At 45.9% G+C, this 20,983-nt stretch overlaps 1 protein-coding gene across 18 annotated transcripts in view; it reads left to right on the top strand.

The window, feature by feature from the left end:
- Positions 1 to 20,983, top strand: part of LOC126983810 (protein still life, isoform SIF type 1-like) — a 192,422-nt gene that overhangs the window by 152,707 nt on the left and 18,732 nt on the right. For 13 of the 18 annotated variants that reach the window (XM_050836935.1, XM_050836934.1, XM_050836930.1 and 10 more), the window contains 8 exons: positions 666 to 845; positions 2,164 to 2,306; positions 5,506 to 5,694; positions 6,897 to 7,084; positions 8,976 to 9,170; positions 13,832 to 14,100; positions 15,773 to 16,006; positions 16,483 to 16,653. In XM_050836935.1, coding sequence (XP_050692892.1) covers positions 666 to 845; positions 2,164 to 2,306; positions 5,506 to 5,694; positions 6,897 to 7,084; positions 8,976 to 9,170; positions 13,832 to 14,100; positions 15,773 to 16,006; positions 16,483 to 16,653 — 1,569 coding nt within the window. Of the gene's footprint in view, positions 1 to 665; positions 846 to 2,163; positions 2,307 to 5,505; positions 5,695 to 6,896; positions 7,085 to 8,975; positions 9,171 to 13,831; positions 14,101 to 15,772; positions 16,007 to 16,482; positions 20,952 to 20,983 lie in introns of those variants that run through there. The other 5 variants (XR_007736258.1, XR_007736257.1, XM_050836929.1 and 2 more) reach the window with 5 other exon arrangements.

Consider the following 20,983-nt stretch of genomic DNA (forward strand, 5'->3'; position numbering starts at 1 on the left):
TAGTCTCTCTCTCTCTCTCTCTCTCTCTCTCTCTCTCTCTCTCTCTCTCTCTCTCTCTCTCTCTCTAATTTTGTCGTTTTGTAGTTGGGAACTTATATAATCTTAATGTAACCTCTCTCTCTCTCTCTCTCTCTCTCTCTCTCTCTCTCTCTCTCTCTCATTTTGTCATTCTGTGGCTGGGAACTTATATAATCTTAATGTAACTTTTTTTCTTCTCTTTTTTCATATTTATAATTCTGGTCTATTTTTTTCCTTCACAACCGAGAGAGCCCGGGTTCGATTCCCGGGCGGAGTGGAAAAATTTGGGCGGCTTTTCCGATACCCTACGCCCCTGTCCACCCAGCAGTGAATGGGTACCAGGTATTAATCGGGGGTTGTGTCCCGTCTCCTGGGATCTGTTGCCTTCTCCTATAATTCCTTCCCCTTCTGTCTCTCTCCGGCACATGACCACAGATGTTGCGCCGACTAAACCAAACTTTCCAAACTTTTTTCTCTTTTTGTGGGTTATAAATAGCTACTCAGTTTACTTTCCTTAACTTTCCCCTAATTTACCTTACCTTACCTTACCTTACCTATCCTTCCCCACCTCACCTCCAACACAAGCTAACCTCACGTCAACTCACACCTGTCCTTACCTGTCACTCACCTGCCTCATCCATCCACAGGTGAGGGGAACCAAGCACTGCAGGAATTCTTGGCCTCCCGTAACCCTCGCCAGCAGCACTCGGCCACGCTGGAGTCCTATCTGATCAAGCCCATCCAGCGCATCCTGAAGTATCCTTTACTCCTGCAGCAGCTGAAGGCACTCACCACACCAGGCTCAGACGAACACCGCCACCTCCTGGGTACGTGGGGAGAGGGAAGGGGAGGAAAGGGAGGGAGGAAGGGGGAGAGAATGAGAGGAGAGAGTTACTAGGTATAAGGGAGAGGTAAGGAGAGAGAGAGAGAGAGAGAGAGAGAGAGAGAGAGAGACGAAAAGGAAGAGGAAGGGAGAGGGAGGAAGAGTGGGAGAGGCATAGGAAGGGAGAGGGAGGGAGAGAGAAAATGGGATAGGGAGGGAGAGGGAGGAAGGAAGGAAGGGAGGAGGAAAAATGAGAATGAGGAAGAGGTGATGAGAGAGAGAGAGAGAGAGAGAGAGAGATTAGTGAAGGACAATGAAAACACAAGTCACATTCATCATCAACAACATCAATTAGGCAAAACAACAACAACAACAATAATAACAATAAGAAGAACAATACTAATGATATGTCTTCCTCCTCCTCCTCCTCCTCCTCCTCTTCCCTATTATCCTGACCCACTTCCTCCTCCTCCTTCCTTCCCTTCATTCTCCTTCTTCTTTATTTTCCTTATTTTTTTTCTTCCTCTTAAATTTCCTTCTTTTCCTTCTTCTTCTCTCTCTCTCTCTCTCTCTCTCTCTCTCTCTCTCTCTCTCTCTCTCTCTCTCTCTCTCTCTCTCTCTCTCTCTCTCTCTCTCTCTCTCTCTCTCTCCTTCCTTCCTTTCCTTTTTCTTCCAAATTTTCAACTATTGATTTTTTTTACCCCAATCCTCACCTAATCCTTCCCCAATCCTAATCCCCAATCCTCAAACACACCGTCCCTCCACCCATTCCTCACCCAATCCTCCATCCCGTCTTCATACCCAATCCTGACCCAATCCACTCAAAATACTACCCAATCCTAACTAATCTCAATACAATATCGACCCCAATCTTCCTCCCCTGACCCCCCCAATACCCCTTTTGCTTCCCCATTCCCCAATCTCTTTGTACCCAATCCTTAATGGAAACCTCAAATTATTACCCAATCTTAACTAACCCCAACCCAATACCAACCCCAATCTTCCCCCCTTGACCCCTCAATCCCCTCTTCGCTCCCCCATTCCCCAACCTCTTCATGCCCAATCCTGACCCAATCCTAAACGAAAACCCCAAAATACTACCCAATCCTAAACAAAAAAACCCAAATTACTACCCAATCCTAACTAATCCAAATACAATACACACCCCAATCATTACCATCCAATCCCCAATCCCAATTCCCCAATCCTAAACGAAAACCCCAAAATTACTACCCAATCCTAACTGACCCCAATACAATACACACCCCAATCATTATCCCCTGACCCCCTAATCCCCTCCAATCACCCCTTCCCCCCCACAGAGGCGCTGAAGGTGATGGAGAAGGTGGCCGAACATATTAATGAGATGCAGAGGATTCATGAGGAGTACGGAGCCATCTTCGACCACCTGTTCCGCCAGCACCAGAAGTCTTGCAAACAGGTGACTGCATATGGGGAGGAGTGGGTGAGTGGTCGGTGGGGGTGTGGGGAGGTAAGTGGGGAGGGGAGGGTATGGGTGGGGATGGGAGAGGTTTAATGTGGGTTTGGGGTGGCTAGGTTAGGTTAGGTTAGGGTGGGGAGGGAGGAGGTTGTTTCTGTGTGTGTGTGTGTGTGTGTGTGTGTGTGTGTGTGTGTGTGTGTGTGTGTGTGTGTGTGTGGTTGATTGACTGACTGACTGACTGACTGACTAAATGATTCGGTGATTCTATGACTCAAGTGATTATTGACTGACTGATTGACTGACTAACTTAACTAACAGACTGATAAGACTGTGACTGACTGACTGATTGACTCACTTGACTAACAGACTGACTAAGACTGTGTGACTGACTGACTGACTGATTGGCTGACTAACTTGGCTAACGAACTGATTAAGAGTGACTGACTGACCGACTGACTTGACTAACAGACTGATTAATAAAAGTGTGACTGATTGACTGAATAGAAGAAAGTCTGAATCACTCTTACCTTGACTGACTGACTGACTGACTGGCTGAGTAAATGGGTAACAGGTGAGTCATTACCTGTGTGAGTGTATCTAATCACCTGGGTAATTAAGAGCAAGTATAATTAACTTCAACATTATTATTATTATTATTATTATTATTATTATTATCATTGCAGTATATATAAACTTTTGAACATTAATTACATTCATGATATAATTAATAGTTGAGTATCTTTGCTAATTACACCATAGATCATTAAGGCATCATCTCCCTAACTCTGCCATTTGTATATAATTAGTAAAAATCTTGTACCATATGATTTCTGGAGTAGCTGGTATACCTGTCACACACCTGTTCTCGACCTGTCTTGTTGTGATATTTTTCCAAGTAGCCGTAATTTGGTGTTTCCCGTCAATACTTCAGTAACGGTTGTTCTGGTCTCTGTTCTTGTGCCGGACTTTGTGAACGCGCTCTTGGTCGTCATCAACTCCAATGTGGCTGATTTGACGCATTGGCTCGGTTTTCTTTTTCCTTTTCCTCTCCTTTTTTTTCCCTTACTCTTTCTTTCTCGTAATTTTCCTCCTCCTGTTTTCCTCTTTTCCTCCTTTCTCTCTCGGGGGGCTTCATGGTGCAGTGGTTAGCACACTCGGCTCACAACAGAGAGAGCCCGGGTTCGATTCTCGGGCGGAGTGGAAAAATTTGGGCGGCTTTTCCGATACCCGACGCCCCCGTCCACCCAGCAGTGAATGGGTGCCAGGTATTAATCGGGGGTTGTGTCGCATCTCCTGTGGTCTGTTCCCTTCTATAATTCCTTCCCCTTCTGTCTCTCTCCGGGATATGACCACAGATGTTGCGCCGACTAAACGAAACTTTCCAACTTTCCTTTCTCTCACTTTTTTTATCCCTTTCCTTCTTCTTTCTCTCTTTTTCAAGGTGCAGTTACTTGGTTGCGTTGATTCATGTCACCAGTTTTTGAGTGAGCTTGTGCGATGTTGATTTTGTGAACATCCAACACCAAATAGCGCCGTCACAGCAAGATGGCGCCACTATAAACACTTGCCTGCGCCATAGCGAACTGGAGCTGACCACCAGACGCACCTAAAAAGCCTTACCGAAGCGATTGAGAGACTGAACGTACAATAAAAAGAATGGTATTGAAAAGCCAAACGCCGTCACAGCAAGATGGCACCACTAAAAACACTTGCCTGCACCATACCGTTCTGGGGCTGACCACCAGGCGCACTAAAAAAGCCTACCACACCCATAGACTGAACGTACAAAAAAGAATGATATTGAAAAGCCAAACGCCGTCACAGCAAGATGGCACCACTAAAAACACTTGCCTGCATCATACCGTTCTGGGGCTGATGACCAGGCGCACTAAATAACCCTACCACACCCATAGACTGAACGTACAAAAAAGAATGATATTGAAAAGTCGATCAGGCCACCTCTCCTCCCGAAATCGACCCATCTTTCAGCCACTCCTCTAACTCTTCATAGGAGCAGTGAGCAGCGGGCTTTTTTTCACATTTGTTACCTTTGTTTATGCCCTTGAATGACTCCTCAGCTGTAAAAAAAAAAGGCCTAACGCAGCGATAGACTGAACGTACATAAATAAAATGGTATTGAAAAGCCTTTGAGACCTTTGAGCACGTTTACAGAATCCGGCATTAGTGTCTTTTTTGGTAGCTAGCGTTTCTCTTTTTATTAATTACTATTCTCGAGGTGTTGAAATTTGCTCAGAAACCTGCCGACCCTTGATTTTGTTTTGCTTTTTGCTTCACGTGTCAACAAAGTAAACATGGATGAACAAATAAAACCCAGGGAGCAGATTTTAATGACCGTTTCCTCTCCATCCCTTTTTTTTTCTCCCTCCCCTTCCTCCCTGTCCCTCCACGCTTGGTATCTCCTTCCTCTTCCTTTCCTTTCCTTTCCATATATTTTTTTGTTTTTTTCCTCGCTTCCTGCACGCCCTTTCAAATGACCCCCTTCCTCGTCCCTATCACCTCCCCATCCCTCCACCGACCCCTTCCCCATGTGCATACCCATACCTATTCCCCATTTCCCTTCCCCTTCCAATCCCATCACTTCCCGTTTCCCCGTCACCCTGTATAACCTTCCCCAATGCATCCCTTTCCTTACCTACCCATTCCCTACCCATCACCCCTTCCCCATGTGCATACCCATACCTATTCCCCATTTCCCTTCCCCTTCCAATCCCATCACTTCCCGTTTCCCCGTCACCCTGTATAACCTTCCCCAATGCATCCCTTTCCTTACCTACCCATTCCCTACCCATCACCCCTTCCCCATGTGCATTCCCGTTCCCATCTGTTCCCCATTTCCCTTCCCCTTCCAATCCCATCCCTTCCCGTTTCCCCGTCACCCTGTATAACCTTCCCCAATGCATCCTCCTCCTCACCGAACCCATTCCCCATTGCTACCCATACCTCACCATTCCCCAACCATTCCCATATCCTTATCCCAACCTTCACAACCATTCCTCAACTCCCCATTTCAACCCATACATTCCTCATTACCCATACCCTTCCCCAATTCTCAACCCCATTCCCCAACTCACTCTCTTCATCACCCATTCCCCCATCACCACCCACGCATTCCCATGTCCCAATCTCCCCATCACTCCCCACCACTCCCGCCCCCACCTCTGGCCCACTCCCCCCCATTCCCCCATTCCCCATTCCCCCACAGCCGGTTGACCTCTCCCCGGGTGACCTCCTGTACTATGGCGGGGTGGAGTGGCTCAACATCTCGGACTTTTTGGGCAAGATCAAGAAGGGGCTTGAACTCCACGCCATGTGCTTCGTGTTCAAGACCGCCGTGGTGTTCCTCTGCAAAGAGAGACTCAGGCAGAAGAAGAAGCTCATGGTGTCCGCCGGGGTGAGTGGAAGAAGGGGATCGGAAGGTGTTTAAGGGGTTGGATGCTACTGGAAATGGGGTTGAGTAGGGTTGGGGCAGTTGGGGTAAGTTTTATGGGTTGGGAAGGTGCCGGGGTGTGTGTAAGGGAATCTGAATGGGTTTGGGAAAGGTTTAAAAGGGTTGGAGTGCATTTAAGGGGTTTGGGAAGGGTTTTAAGGGGTTGGATGCTACTGGAAACGGGGTTGAGTAGGGTTGGGGCAGTTGGGGTAAGTTTTATGGGTTGGGAAGGTGCCGGGGTGTGTGTAAGGGAATCTGAATGGGTTTGGGAAAGGTTTAAAGGGGTTGGAGTGCATTTAAGGGGTTTGGGAAGGTGTTTAAGGGGTTGGATGCTACTGGAAACGGGGTTGAGTAGGGTTGGGGCAGTTGGGGTAAGTTTTATGGGTTGGGAAGGTGCCGGGGTGTGTGTAAGGGAATCTGAATGGGTTTGGGAAAGGTTTAAAGGGGTTGGAGTGCATTTAATGGGTTTGGGAAGGGTTTTAATGGGTTGGGTTTGGGGGCAGTTGGGGTTAGTTTTATGGGTTCTGAATGGGTTGGAAAGGTGTTGAGGTGTGTGTAAGGGGATCTGAATGCATTTGAGAAGGTGTTTAAGGGGTTGGGTGCTACTGGAAATGGGGTTGAGTGGTGTTGGAGGCAGTTGGGGTAAGTTATATGGGTTTGAGTGGGTTGGAAAGGTGTTTGGGTGAGTGTAAGGGGATCTGAATGCGTTTGGGAAAGGTACAATGGGTTCGAGTAAGTGTTGGGATTGGAAAGGGTTTGATGGGGTTAGATGCTTCTGGGAATGGATTTAAATAGGCTTAGGACTGCTGGAGTTATCTAAAGGGGATCTGAATGCAAATGAAAAGGGTTTGAGGAATGAGACTGAGCGTAATGGGTTTGTAAGGGGTTTGGAGAGGGTTTAATGGGGTTAGATGCTTCTGGGAATGAGTTTAAATAGGATTAGGACTGCTGGAGTTATCTAAAGGGGATCTGAATGCAAACGAAAAGGGTTTGAGGAATGAGACTGAGCGTAATGGGTTTGTAAGGGGTTTGGAGAGGGTTTAATGGGGTTAGATGCTTCTGGGAATGGATTTAAATAGGATTAGGACTACTGGAGTTAGCTAAAGTGGATCCTCTTCTATCTCTCCCCTCCATTTCTCTTACTCCACCTCCTCCTCCACACACAGGGGGCGCCGGGCAAGAGCAGCGCCTCGGAGGTGGAGATCATCCGCTACCAGGTGCTCATCCCCGTGACGGAGGTTCAGGTGCGCGCCTCGTCAATGAAGGACATGGACTCACACTTTCTCTGGGAGCTCATTCACCTCAAGAGTCAGCTCCAGAGACGCTCCGAGAAGGTCTACCACTTGTCGAATAGGTGAGTCTGGGTAAGGGTGTGTGAGTAGGTGAGTCTGGGTAAGGGTGTGTGGGTAGGTGAGTCTGGATTGGTAAGGTCACGTGGGTAATGGGGTGAGTGAGTAAGGGAGTGAGTATGGGTGCTTGGGTATGAGGTGTGGATGTGGGCGTGAGTGCATAAGTGTGGGTGGCAGAGGTGGGCGCGGTATTGAAAAATCAGTAGTGCGGTTGGGTTGCGGTAGTGCGGTACTTTTTCCGGAGTAGTGTGGTTGTGGCAGTGAGGTACTTTTTCTGGAGTAGTGTGGTTGTGGTAGTGAGGTACTTTTTCCGGAGTAGTGTGGTTGTGGTAGTGAGGTACTTTTTCCGGAGTAGTGTGGTTGTGGTAGTGAGGTACTTTTTCCGGAGTAGTGTGGTTGTGGTAGTGAGGTACTTTTTCCGGAGTAGTGTGGTTGTGGTAGTGAGGTACTTTTTCCGGGGTAGTGTGGTTGTGGTAGTGAGGTACTTTTTCTGGAGTAGTGTGGTTGTGGTATAAGTGCGGTCCCATATTTTTCTTTCCCAGTGCGGTACACGAGTCAAAATAAAAAATACTTCATTGCCTGTCCTGGCTCTCCAAACAAAGGAAACACGCTTAACCAGGTAGCTGCGGGGATCATGTTTCTTAAAGGTCCCTCTAAGCGAGAAAATGGAGAAAAAAATCATCACACACGCAAACCATTTCATAATATATATCAACGCATTTGTGATCAGTTTATGCATCATCTATTTTTTGGGGGGGGTTTATATCATGGTAAAAATTGGGCTTGTCCCTGGTACACTGGAAAGACACAAATTTGGCCCGTCGCTGCTACCGGGGTAAAACAGTACAATGAAAAATCGTCCGGCAGCATGACGGGTCCGGGGTTGAAATGTCCAGCACCGTGCGGGTTAAGGAAGGCTCACAGTGTTGCAGTTTAGTCCATCTATTTGGTATTTAATTTCGAGCAATAACTGAAAACTCCGAATGATTGGATAACTGATTCTGATGACTGATACTGATTGACTGATTGAGTCCGAATTACTGTAAAAAAAAAAATTTCTAACATTTATATAAGCAAATCAGTAAAGCACTGCAAAGGTAATGGTATGGTGTGTGTGTGGTGTGTGGTGTGGGTAGGGTGGGGTAGTTAAAGCAGGGGTGGATTTGTAAGTGGATAAGTGTAAGTAGATGGGTTTCTATAAGTATGCCGCCGCACTGCAAATTAGTAAGTTGGTAAGTGGATGGGTGTGTATGTAAGTGGGTATGAGGGCGTGGGTAAGTTAGCAAAGGGGTGGATTTGTAAGTGGATAAGTGTAAGTAGATGGGTAGGGACAAGTGGATAAACGACACCACTTACCACTCCACCAGCACCACTTAACACGCCATCCACCTTCCACTTCACCAGCACCCCTAACGCCCTCCACCTTCCACTTCCAGCACCCCTAGCACGCCATCCACCTTCCACTCCACCAGCACCCCTAACATGCCATCCACCTTCCACTCCACCAGCACCCCTAACATGCCATCCACCTTCCACTCCACCAGCACCCCTAACATGCCATCCACCTTCCACTCCACCAGCACCCCTAACACACCCTCCACCTTCCACTTCCAGCACCCCTAATACGCCATCCACCTTCCACTCCACCAGCACCCCTAACACCCTCCACCTTCCACTCCACCAGCACCCCTAACACGCCCTCCACCTTCCACTCCACCAGCACCCCTAACATGCCATCCACCTTCCACTCCACCAGCACCCCTAACACGCCATCCACCTTCCACTCCACCAGCACCCCTAACACGCCCTCCACCTTCCACTCCACCAGCACCCCTAACATGCCATCCACCTTCCACTTCACCAGCACCCCTAACGCCCTCCACCTTCCACTTCCAGCACTGCCGAGTTCCGCAATGCTTTCCTCAAGACCATTCGGCAGATCATCCGGGAGAGCGTGAGGAACATGAGTATCCCTGCCAACAAGCCTTCCTCCTCCTCCTCCTCCTCCTCCACCTCGGGCCTCACCTCCAAGGGCAACACCAACACCCTCCAGCCGGTCCGCTCTGCCGCTGCCAAGAAGAAAAGCAACGTGTGAGTACTCCGAAGGGCCGCCCCTCCTCCTCCTCCTCTTACTCTTCCTCTTAATTACTCTTGGTGAATCGAAAACTCCCCTCGCTATTTTTTCTGCCAGTTCCTCTTCCTCCTCCTCCTCCTCCTCCTCCTCCTCTTCCTCCTCCTCTTCTTCCTCTTGGTGAATCGAAAACTCCCCTCGCTATTTTTTCTGCCAGTTCCTCTTCCTCTTCTTCCTCTTCCTCCTCCTCCCCCTCCTCCTCTTCCTCCTCCTCTTCTTCCTCTTGGTGAATCGAAAACTCCCCTCGCTACTTTTTCTACCTCTTCCTCTTCCTCCACTCTTCTTTGATCTCCTCTTCCACTTTTTATGCCTGCACCTCCTCCTCCTCCTCCTCCTCCTCCTCCTCTTCCTCCTCCTCTTGGTGGCAGTGGCCTCTTTAATTATTGCTTATATATATTTTTTTTGTTTTTGTTTTTTGCTGAATTTTCTTTCTTTTTTCTTGTATTTTTTTATAATTTTCACGATTATTTTATTTTATTTATTTATTTATTTACTTTTTGTCTCTGGTTTATTTAATAGTTGTTGTTGTTGTTGTTGTTTTCCTTTCTTGTTTGTGTTTTTAAATTATTTTCTTCTATTTTTTAATCACATTTTTCACTTAATTATTTCTACATTTTTATTATTATTTTTTTATTATTATTTTTATTATTAGTTTTTTTTTTTTTTTTCTTTGCATGCTCTTTTTTTTTTTTTTTTTTCTTTGCATGCTCTTTTTTTTTTTTTTTTTCTTTGCATGCTCTTTTTTTTTTTTTTCCATCCTTGTTTGTTCATCAAGTTAAAAGATTGCTTGGCGTGGTCTGATATCTCTCTCTCTCTCTCTCTCTCTCTCTCTCTCTCTCTCTCTCTCTCTCTCTCTCTCTCTCTCTCTCTCTCTCTCTCTCTCTCTCTCTCTCTCTCTCTCTCTCTCCTTCTCGGTCTCTCTATCTGTCTATCTATATCTCAGTCTATCCATTATCTATCCCCTCTCTCTCTCTCTCTCTCTCTCTCTCTCTCTCTCTCTCTCTCTCTCTCTCTCTCTCTCTCTCTCTCTCTCTCTCTCTCTCTCTCTCTCTCGCTATTTTTTTGACTGCACCGCAAAAGATTAACAAATTTTAAAGAGCAAAAACTCACCAAATATCTTTTTAAAACTCCTTCCTCGCTGCCTCTGCATCTACACGTTTTTAATCCACCTTTTCTGTGTGTTTTAAATATTCACTAATTACTCCTGTGTTCATTTTTTATACTAACATTACTTTTTCATTGATTTTACGGTATGTTGATTTTTTTATATCTCAGTTTTGTTGATTTTGTTTATTCGGTTGTTGTTTTTTCCTTTTTCTCTCCCATTTGGCATTTAACCTGGTGGTAGCAGCGGGGATCATGTTTCTTAATGGTCCCTCTAAGCGAGAAAAATGAGAAAAAATCATCACTCACTCAAACCATTTCAAAATATATATCAAAGCATTTGTGATCAGTTTATGCATCATCTATTTTTGGGGGTTTATATCATGGCACAAATTTGGCCTGTCGCTGCTACACGGTAAAGCCACAAATTTGGCCCATCGCTGCTACACGGTAAAGCCACAAATTTGCCCCGTCGCTGCTACACGGTAAAGCCACAAATTTGGCCCGTCGCTGCTACACGGTAAAGCCACAAATTTGGCCCATCGCTGCTACACGGTAAAGCCACAAATTTGCCCCGTCGCTGCTACACGGTAAAGCCGCAAATTTCTCCCATCACTGCTACCGGGTTAAATTTCATCTGCATGTGTTTTTTCCCCCCTGCTCCTTCCCATCTGTGAGAGTCTGAATATATACACCCAAGAGGAGAAAAGTCACTTAATCTAATCATAAGTTTGACCCAAAAATAAAGATAAATAGGACAAGAGTAACTGTTGAAGGACTTAAAAGCAATTAAAACAAAAGAGCGTCAAGGTTTTAAATGAAAAAGCTTCCAATTATTTTTTTTTTAGGGTTTCGAGAAGATTTAGGAATGAGATTTAGCTTCCCGACTGTTTTTTTTATATGTGTTTTGGTGAGCACACACACACACACACGCACACACACACACACACACACACACACACACACACACACACACACACACACACTCACTCACACACAAACACATCCTCCTCCTCCTCCTCCTCCTCCTGTTCCCCCAAAATGATTTGTAACATTTCACTTTATATATTTTTTCTTACTTAAAATTTATATATATAAAATAAAAAAGGCCTATGAAGCAATTAAAGACTTTGCTTCGAGTGTTTTTTGCTTAACTTTGATGTTTGTTGAATATTGCTACCTCCACCACCACCACCACCACCTACTACTACTACTACTACTACTACTACTACTACCACGACTACCACTAATAGTAATACCACTGCCACCACATCACTACTACAATTACTACCACTACTATTTCTACTACTACTACTACTACTACTACTACTACTATTTCTACTAGTGGTGGTGGTGGAGGGAACGTTATTTGAGCGGCATTATTTTTACTATTACTCATTTTTGTGTTGTTGCTTTTAATGATAACTCGCTAAGCTCCCTCTTAATTACCTTCGCTTTAATGGTCTTGTCTGTAAACTGCACAGCGGGTGAACATGACACCGCTCTTTGTAGGAGGATGGACTAAAACACAAATTAAAAGACAGGATCACAGTGGCAGTGTTGAGCTTGAACACGCATTAACCACGCAACAAAAATATCACACTTTTCTTACCGAGCCGCGATGAAATTCAAGACTTTTATTTAAATGCTTGAGCCAGGAAGACTTCACGGGTAGCCAGGCTCCTTGCCATTCACTCTGCTGCCGTGTCTCACATAACAAGGAGCGAGGGAGAAAAAAAAATATATTAGGCAAAAACTTCACATTCCACGCTTGAACTCATATATATAATATATACTATGAATACCTCCCAGCATATTTCTAAGTTTTTCCTTTTTTACAATTAGCAACAAACTAAGCTTTAATCCCTCCCCCCCTCCCCCACACACACCCCACACCACACCCAGCCACACAGCTCACGGCCTTCCTAGCGCGTAAGGTGTTGCCATCAGTGTTACCAATGCCTTGCTGTAGCCTGTAAGTGATGGGGTACCGGAGCACAAACCCGCGAGTAGGGACGCACAGCTGATCACGCCGTCTGTACCTTTGCTTTCCCTCATCAAGTCATTCGTATATTATTATTATTATTATTATCATTTATTATTATTATTATTGTTGTTTTATTATTATTATTATCCTCGTTGGGAAGGAGAGAGAGAGAGAGAGAGAGAGAGAGGATCGAGGGAGCACAGTGAGGAAGGAACAACTATACTCATTATTATTATCATTATTATTATTATTATTACTTTTATTATTATTATCATTTATTTTTTTGTACTTTTCTTTCCCTTGTTTTTTTTCCTTCGCCTTTGTTTCCGTTTTTTCTTTTCCTTCTCTCTGTCTGTCTGTCTGTCTGTCTGTCTGTCTGTCTGTCTGTCCTCTGTATATTGTTGATGATTCCTGTTTTCAGTGTATTTAGTAATGTTTTTTTTGTTTTGTTTTTGTTTTTTGTTTGTTTTAATTTAGATTAGATTAGACTGCCTTCTCTTATTAAGTAGAAAACTCGTGTGTGTGTCTGTGTGTGTGTGTGTGCGTGCGTGTGTGTGTGTGTAAGTAATTTGTTCTTGTGTAAGTGTTTGTTTTATATGTACGTGTTATTTGTGTACGTGTGTGTGTGTGTGTGTGTGTGTGAGAGAGAGTGTGAGTGTTAGAGAGAGAGAGAGAGAGAGAGAGATCTTCCAGTGTTCTTTTTTCTTTTTTTTTTTCCTCTTCATTTCAATATCTTTCCCTCACTCCTCCTCTCCTTCCTTCTCCTCCTCCTTCTCTTCCTCCTCCTCCTCCTCCTCTCCTTCCTCTTCTCAAAAAAAAAAAAAAAAAAAAAAAAATGTAAAGGCGATTAACGAAACAAGCAGATAAAAAACGAAGCAAAAAAACGAGGGAAAGAAAACGAGGGAAAAAAATGAAGCGTTAAGGTCAGCTGTGCGTCTCTGCTCCGAGGGTTTTGGGTCCGTCTAGGGAAAAAATTTATATAAGGAAAATACCCTAAAACATTATCTCCCATTCCTTCCACCACCACCATCATTACCCTTCCCTTCCTATCCAATTCCTCTTCCCCTTCCCTTCCCATCCCTTCCCTTCCCATCCCTTCCCTTCCCATCCCTTCCCTCTTTTCCCATCCCTTTGACCTTTCCTTCTCATCCCCTTCCCTCTTCCCCCTTTCCTTCCCTTCCCTTCCCATCCCTTTCCCTCCCTTCCCCATTTCCTTCCCATCCCTTTCCTTTTCCCCATTCCTTCCCTTCCCATCTCCTCACATCCCTTCACCCCTTTCTTTCCCACCCCTTCACCCATTCCTCCTCATCCCCTTCCCTTCCTTTCCTTCCTTTCCCTTCCCCTTCCTTCCCATCCCTTCACCTATTCCATCCCATCCCTTCCCCCTTTCCTTCCCTTCCCATCCCTTCACCCATATCCTTCCTTCCCCTCCCATTCCTTCCCCCTCCACCTATTTCTCCACATTTCACCACCCTTCCTCATCACCACCCTCATCACCACCATCACCACCACGGGAAACAACCACTCTAGGGTCCAGTCGGCCACTCTTCAAAGGCACTCCGCTGGCACCATCGACTACGACAATTTGGAAAGCTATGACAATGTGCCCGAGACCCAGCAGCTGCAGCACCACCACCAGGCCAGCACCAACAACAGCAACAACGGCAATCAGCAACAACAACAACAGCAGCAGCAGCAACAACAACAACAACAGCAACAGCAACAGCAGCAGGCCGCGCACTATGACCTCCACAACAATAACTTCAGAACACGAAGCAAGACGGTTTCTGACGCGATGGGTGAGTGGGTGGGCGGGGCGAGCGGGGCGGGGAGGAAAGTGGGTGTTAGCGAGGAAATGTTAAGTAATGGGAACGCATGGAGGAGGGAGAGGAGAGGAAAATGAGGATGTTAGCAAAGAGGAAAGAGGAAGAGGAGAGTTAAGCTCGGAGCATTAGCGAGGAAATATTAAGTAATGAAAACGCATAGAGGAGGGACAGGAGAGGAAAAAGAGGATGTTAGCAAAGAGGAAAGAGGAAAAGGAGAGTTAAGCTCGGAGCGTTAGCGAGGAAATATTAAGTAATGAAAACACATAGAGGAGGGACAGGAGAGGAAAAAGAGGATGTTAGCAAAGAGGAAAGAGGAAAAGGAGAGTTAAGCTCGGAGCATTAGCGAGGAAATATTAAGTAATGAAAACACATAGAGGAGAGACAGGAGAGGAAAAAGAGGATGTTAGCAAAGAGGAAAGAGGAAAATGGAGAGTTAAAAGTCCTATGGAAACTGAAAGGCGGAGAAAGCGGAAGAGAGGAAAGGAAAAAAAGGGAATTAAAACTAAGATTGAGAAGAAAATAATTAGGATGAGAGGGAAGAATTAAAAAGCATATGGAAACAGGAATAGCAGAGAGGAGAGAAGGAAAGGACGAGAGGAAAGGAGAGAAAGAAAGAAGAAAAGGAGAGAAAAGATTAGAGAAACCAGCGGCCTCTCCCTTGTTGCGAAAAGAGGAAGAGGAAGAAACGGAAAAAAGAAAAACATTAGGAAGAGGAGATTATGATGAAGAGGAGGAGGAGGAAGATAAAAGTTAAAATATGCTGTTACCTGTGTTAATTGACCTGATATATGTGTCTACCTGTGTCCACCTGTGTCATACCTTCTAATTAGTGTGTTAATGATGGGATGAAAGAAAAAAATATATAGGTCCATAGTTTTTCCTTTCACTTAATAGCGGGGGGCTTCGTGGTGCAGTGGTTAGCACACTCGGCTCACAACCAAGAGAGCCCGGGTTCGATTCCCGGGCAGAGTGGAAAAATTTGGGCGGCTTTCCTGATACCCTACGCCCCTGTCCACCCAGCAGTGAATGGGTACCAGGTATTAATTGGGGGTTGTGTCCCGTCTCCTGGGGTCTGTTGCCTTCTCCTATAATTCCTTCCCCTCCTGTCTCTCTCCGGCATATGACCACAGATGTTGCGCCGACTAAACCAAACTTTCCAACTTTCGCTTATTGGCACTGATGTTGATAGAGGGAGGAGGAGGAGGAAGATAAGATTGAAAATATACCATGTCATCAATGTTTAGTTACCTGTGTTCACCTGTGTCATACCTTCTAATTAGTGTGTTAATAAATTTATTTCTCCTCCCTCCTACCTCCCTTATCCTTCCTACGTCCCTCCTCTCCTCTCTCCATCTCCCTTCTCTTTCTCTCCCTGCTTCCATACCTCTTCTTTCTCTCCCTTCCTTCCCTTTCTCTTCTCTTTCTCCTCCCTCCTTCCCTCCCTTATCCTTCCTACTTCTCTCCCCCTCTTCCATACCTCTTCTTTCTCTCCCTTCCTTCCCTTCCTCTCCTCTTTCTCTTCTCTTTCTCCTCCCTCCTTCCCTCCCTTATCCTTCCTACATCCGTCCCCTCCTCTCTTCCTATCTCCCCTCCCCACCTCTCTCCCTCTCTCCCCTCCCCTTCCTCCATCACCCTCCCTCCACAGACGAACTCAGTGACTCCACCACGAAGAGCGACGGGGGGAAGGAGGAGGCTGGCACACGCTCGGAGGGGGAGGAGGAGGTGATGGAGGGGAAGAAGAAGGCCACCCTGGGACGCACGCCGAACCACCTGTCCCTCTCCACCACCTCCACGCTCTCCACTGGCTCCACTGGGTCCATGGCCAAGCTGATTCAGGCCTCCAACCAGCCCTCGCAATACCAGCCCACTCGCACGCTTGGTTAGTTTGCCCCCACTCACTTAACCCACTCAGTACACTCATTTTCTCCCTCTCATGTTCCCTCCCACTCACTTAACCCACTCAGTACACTCATTTTCTCCCACTCATGTTCCCTCCCACTCACTTAACCCACTCAGTACACTCATTTTCTCCCACTCATGTTCCCTCCCACTCACTTAACCCACTCAGTACACTCATTTTCTCCCTCTCATGTTCCCTCCCACTCACTTAACCCACTCAGTACACTCATTTTCTCCCTCTCATGTTCCCTCCCACTCACTTAACCCACTCAGTACACTCATTTTCTCCCTCTAATGCTCCCTCTCACATTCCCTCCCACTCATAAATCTGTTGAACATTTCTATCTATCTATCTATCTATCTCCCTTCATCCCCTTTCTCTTAACACACACTCACTCACTCACTCACTCACTCACTCACTCAGCTAACGATTCCCCTTTCTCCCCCCTCGTCCAGGCTCCCCCGTGTGGAAGCCCCGGGACGTGTTTGGGGGCGGCGGGGGTCGGGGTGAGTCCCAGACGCTGCCCCGGCCTGGCAAGGGAGGCGGTGGTCGGGAGGATCACTTCTTGGTCTACGAGGAATATGGTGGCAACATTTATACAAGCAGCAGCGGAAAGAAGGACACAGGTTCTACTAAGACTTTGCATTGTTGAAAGAAAGAGTACCCCCGCCTCTCCTCCACCTCCTCCTCTTCCTCCTCCTCCTCTTGTCCCTCCTTCTACGCCTCCTCTTACTTTCATTCCTGTCCGCATTTCCATTTTCACACTTGGGGATATTCCTCGGCGATTTTCTCTTCTCGTCGTCGCCGGCACTGCCCTGTTCACTCTCCTTATTCCTCGTCTCCTCTCCCTTCGTCATCTCCATCTTCCTCCTCCTCCTCTTCCTCCTCCTCCCCGTCGCCTCCTCTCCTCCTCATCTCCTCTCTAACTGATATCGAGGATGAGCTAGTGTCGTGTGGTATGACATCTACTACTACTACTACCACTACTACTACTACTACTGATGTTGATAATGATTTGGACCTAACTAATGTGACACCTGAGGATGCTAATACTGGAAATGCACTTACTACCACTACTACTACTACTACTACTACTACTACTACCACTACTACTACTGCTGCTGTTGGTGATCTGTGCAGTGGGTTCCTAGCGGATGTGGATTACTATTTTGACGCAAACTTTGATGTGTTGTATACCACTGACCCCACACATTACTATCCTCCCTATATTGTCCCCCCTAACACACCAGATATACCAGACGGCTCCCCGACACACAGCACCCCCTCGCCCCCCGCCTCCCCCCTTCACACCCCTCACACCACTCCTATAACCGAGACTACAACTACCTCTACCTCTACTGCTAGACTTCTTCAACCGCCATCTCCAATCACCACTTCCATCTCCTCCACGGACAGTCCTCCAATCTCCCCGATCTCCCCCACCTCCCCAGTCTCCCTCACCTCCCCAATTCCGGGAGATTCAGACACCGACACCTCCGATCTCAACACCGTCATCACCACCACGAGGGTTGCAGACACACCGCCCCCGCCAGACTTACCCCACGACACCACCACCACCACCACCTCCACCACCACCTCCACAACGAGTACCACAGACTCCTTCCTCGCTCTCTACACCTCCACCACCTCCTCCACTCGGCAAAGGTTCTCACTACCACAACCAACACCAATGCTCCTGCTTCTTCCACCTCTAACTTTGCTCCTTGCACCTCTGACCTTCCTTCCTCTCTCACTAACTCTACTCTCTCTGTTCCTGGTCATCCTCTTCCTCCTCCTCGCTCCGCTAACTCCACTCTCAATGCTCCTAACACCAATTGCTTTCGTCCAAGTGGTGTTGAAACTCCTCCTACTCCGCTTAACTCTACTCCCCACATCTCTGACTCTTCTCCTCCTGTTCCTCATGCCTCTAACTCTACTCCCTCTATCCCTCGCTCTTCTCTCTCTCCTCCTCGCATTCCTCATCGTCACCATCATACCACTAACACCTGTGACCTTGATACTAACACTGCTTGTCATACTCCCACTCCTCCTCCTCCTGCTGATGCCACTAACACTACTTACACACGCACCGCTGTCTGCTCCTAACATTGGTACTAACAGAGCTACTAACAGAGCCACCTCCGCTACTCAGACTAACAGTAATGGGGGTTCAACTACTACTACTACTACTACTACTACTGATACTACTACTACTACTACTACTACTACTACTACTACTGCTGCTACTACGGTCACCAAGCCCCATTAAATGCTATAACTTGCTGTACACATTAAATACACATACATACACACACACACATACATACATACATACATATATACACCCAGATGAATGACCACATACACACACACACACACAAATACGTACATGCATGCGGGGGGACTTAAACGCACATGAATGACTAAAAGTATACATAAGAAAGTATACATAAAGCCAGACTAACCCAGTAGTGTGTATACATGATTTGGACTTGTATACATGTAGACCTCATTTGGACTTCATATGTATACCTGTGAGTGGTGTAGCAGTATGTATATATGTATGTGTGTGTGTACGCATATATACATACACGAGATATACACACATGACTGTATGTATGTGTGTATATGGCTATGTGTGCGTATTGGCAGTGTGTATACATGGGAGAGGAATGTATATTATGTATAGTTCATGTATGAGTCGTGTATCATTCCACTGTGACCGATTGGCGTGATTTCAAGAGGATTTCAAGAGGACTGGAGTACTCTTAAGCCATTCCACACTTCAGTATCAAGAGGAAGGAAGGAATGTACTGTTTGCATCAAGAGGAAAGAGGTATGACTGTCCTACTCAAATCAAGAGGAAGGAATGACTCTACTACTCATTGCAAGAGGAAAGAGGAATGACTGTATGTGATTTTCAAGAGGAGAGAAGAATGACTGTGTGTGTTTCAAGAGAAGGAATGTTAAACCAAGAGGAGTCATTGCATTTAGACATTCCACACTCATTTCAAGAGGAAGGAATGGCTTTCAAGAGTAGAGAGGAAATTCTTTACTCATATCAAGAGGAGAGAGGAATGAGTGTATATGGATGTCTCAAGAGGAAGAGGAAGTGCGTCCAGACATTCCAGAGTCATTTCAAGAGGATGGCATGACCGTATATGACTTTCAAGAGGAAGGAGGGACTGTACTGCCCAATTCAAGAGGAGGAAAAGGAATGACCGTGACCATTTCAAGAGGATAGGTCACTTGCATTCATACATTCCACACAGTCATTTCAAGAGGAAGGAATGAGTTATGGCTTCAAGAGGAGGGAAGAGGAATGAGCCAAGAAGGAAGGAAGGACAGCTGATCATGCCACTAAGGAATATATGTTTGAAGATGAAAGAGGAATGATCAAGAGGAAAGACATACACACATACATACAGTCATACCACTACAGAACTACACCAAGAGGAATGACCAATACATGCATTCCTCTTGCCCACATGTCGTTCCAATCAAGAGGAGACCAAGAGGAATGACTGTAAATTTATACCAAATCGTGACAAGCCCGTGTCATACCACAAAACACAACCACAAGAAGAAGAAGAGGAGGAGGACGATGAAGAAAGGTCGGAGTCTCATTCCACAACTCAACATGACGTGGAGAAGTGGAATGAACGAAATAGTGAAATGGAATGAAGATATAGACTCAAAATGGACCCAAAATTGAGGAATGACTAAGAAGACAATAAAAAAAAAGCTCAACTTCTCATTCCACGACTTAACATGATGTGGATTAGTGGAATGAATGAAATATTTGAATGGAATGAAGGAGGAGTCTCAAAATGTACTCAGAATCATTCCACTTCAAAACACAACTGTCTATTCGGGGACGAGAGGAATAACTTTGACAAAATGGTATAGGAGAGAGGAGTTAGTCATTCCATTCTCATTCCTCAACTGTCAACCATTCGGGGACAAGAGGAATAACTTCAACAAGATGGTATAGGAGAGAGGAGTTAGTCATTCCATTCTCATTCCACAACTGTCAACTATTCGGGGACAAAAGGAATGATATAGGTGAAGCATTTTAGAAGAGAGGAGTTGATCATTCTATTCTCATTCCACTTCAAAACCACAACCATTAGCGGACGAGAGGAATGACTTGGACAAAACAGTATAGAGGAGTTGATCATTCTAGTCTCATTCCACTTCAAAACCACAACCATTAGCGGACGAGTGGAATGACTTATACAGAACCACATAGGAGAGAGGAGTTGATCTGTCCTATTCTCATTCCACGCCGAGGAATGACATTGACGAGACTCATACAGGAGAAGAACCAGTCTATTTCCCCTCATTCCACGACGCAAAATGGACAAGAGACAACGGAATGAGCACTACTATAAAAAAAAATACAACTGATACGGTGTCATCATTCCCCACAACCCCCATTTGAACCACCCCCTAAGAAGAAAAAAAGGAAATGATGACCCCCCTCCCCCTCCACCCCTGACCTCCACCCTCCGCCCCCTTCCCCCAAATAAAAAAAAGGAACTTACTAGGATTGTTGTTATAGCCATTCCGCTCTCCTTTCATTCCACCGAGTTTTTTGGAATGGAGATCGAGTGGACATACGAACGAACTAACCACCACCTCACGACCCATGCCACTGTTGCCAGATAATCATTGCTAGACTCCCACGATCCAGGTGTGTGCCAACAGGTGTGAAGGGACAGGTGTGTGTGAGAGAGAGGTGTTGAGTGGGACAGGTGACTTGATGGTGATGATTTTGGTGTTGTTGTTGTTGTTGTCATCGTCGTGTGTGCTGAAGACAATCGTAAAAAAGAAAGAAAATGGATGAGAAATGGAAGGAAAGGTAGAACAAAAGAAAGAAAAAGAAAGATAGAGAGAAAATAGATAAGAAACAGAAGGAAAGGTAAAACGAAAGAAAGAAAAAGAAAATGGATG

This window comes from Eriocheir sinensis, chromosome 54 (assembly GCF_024679095.1).
Source record: "Eriocheir sinensis breed Jianghai 21 chromosome 54, ASM2467909v1, whole genome shotgun sequence".
In the NCBI taxonomy this organism is placed as follows: domain Eukaryota; kingdom Metazoa; phylum Arthropoda; class Malacostraca; order Decapoda; family Varunidae; genus Eriocheir; species Eriocheir sinensis.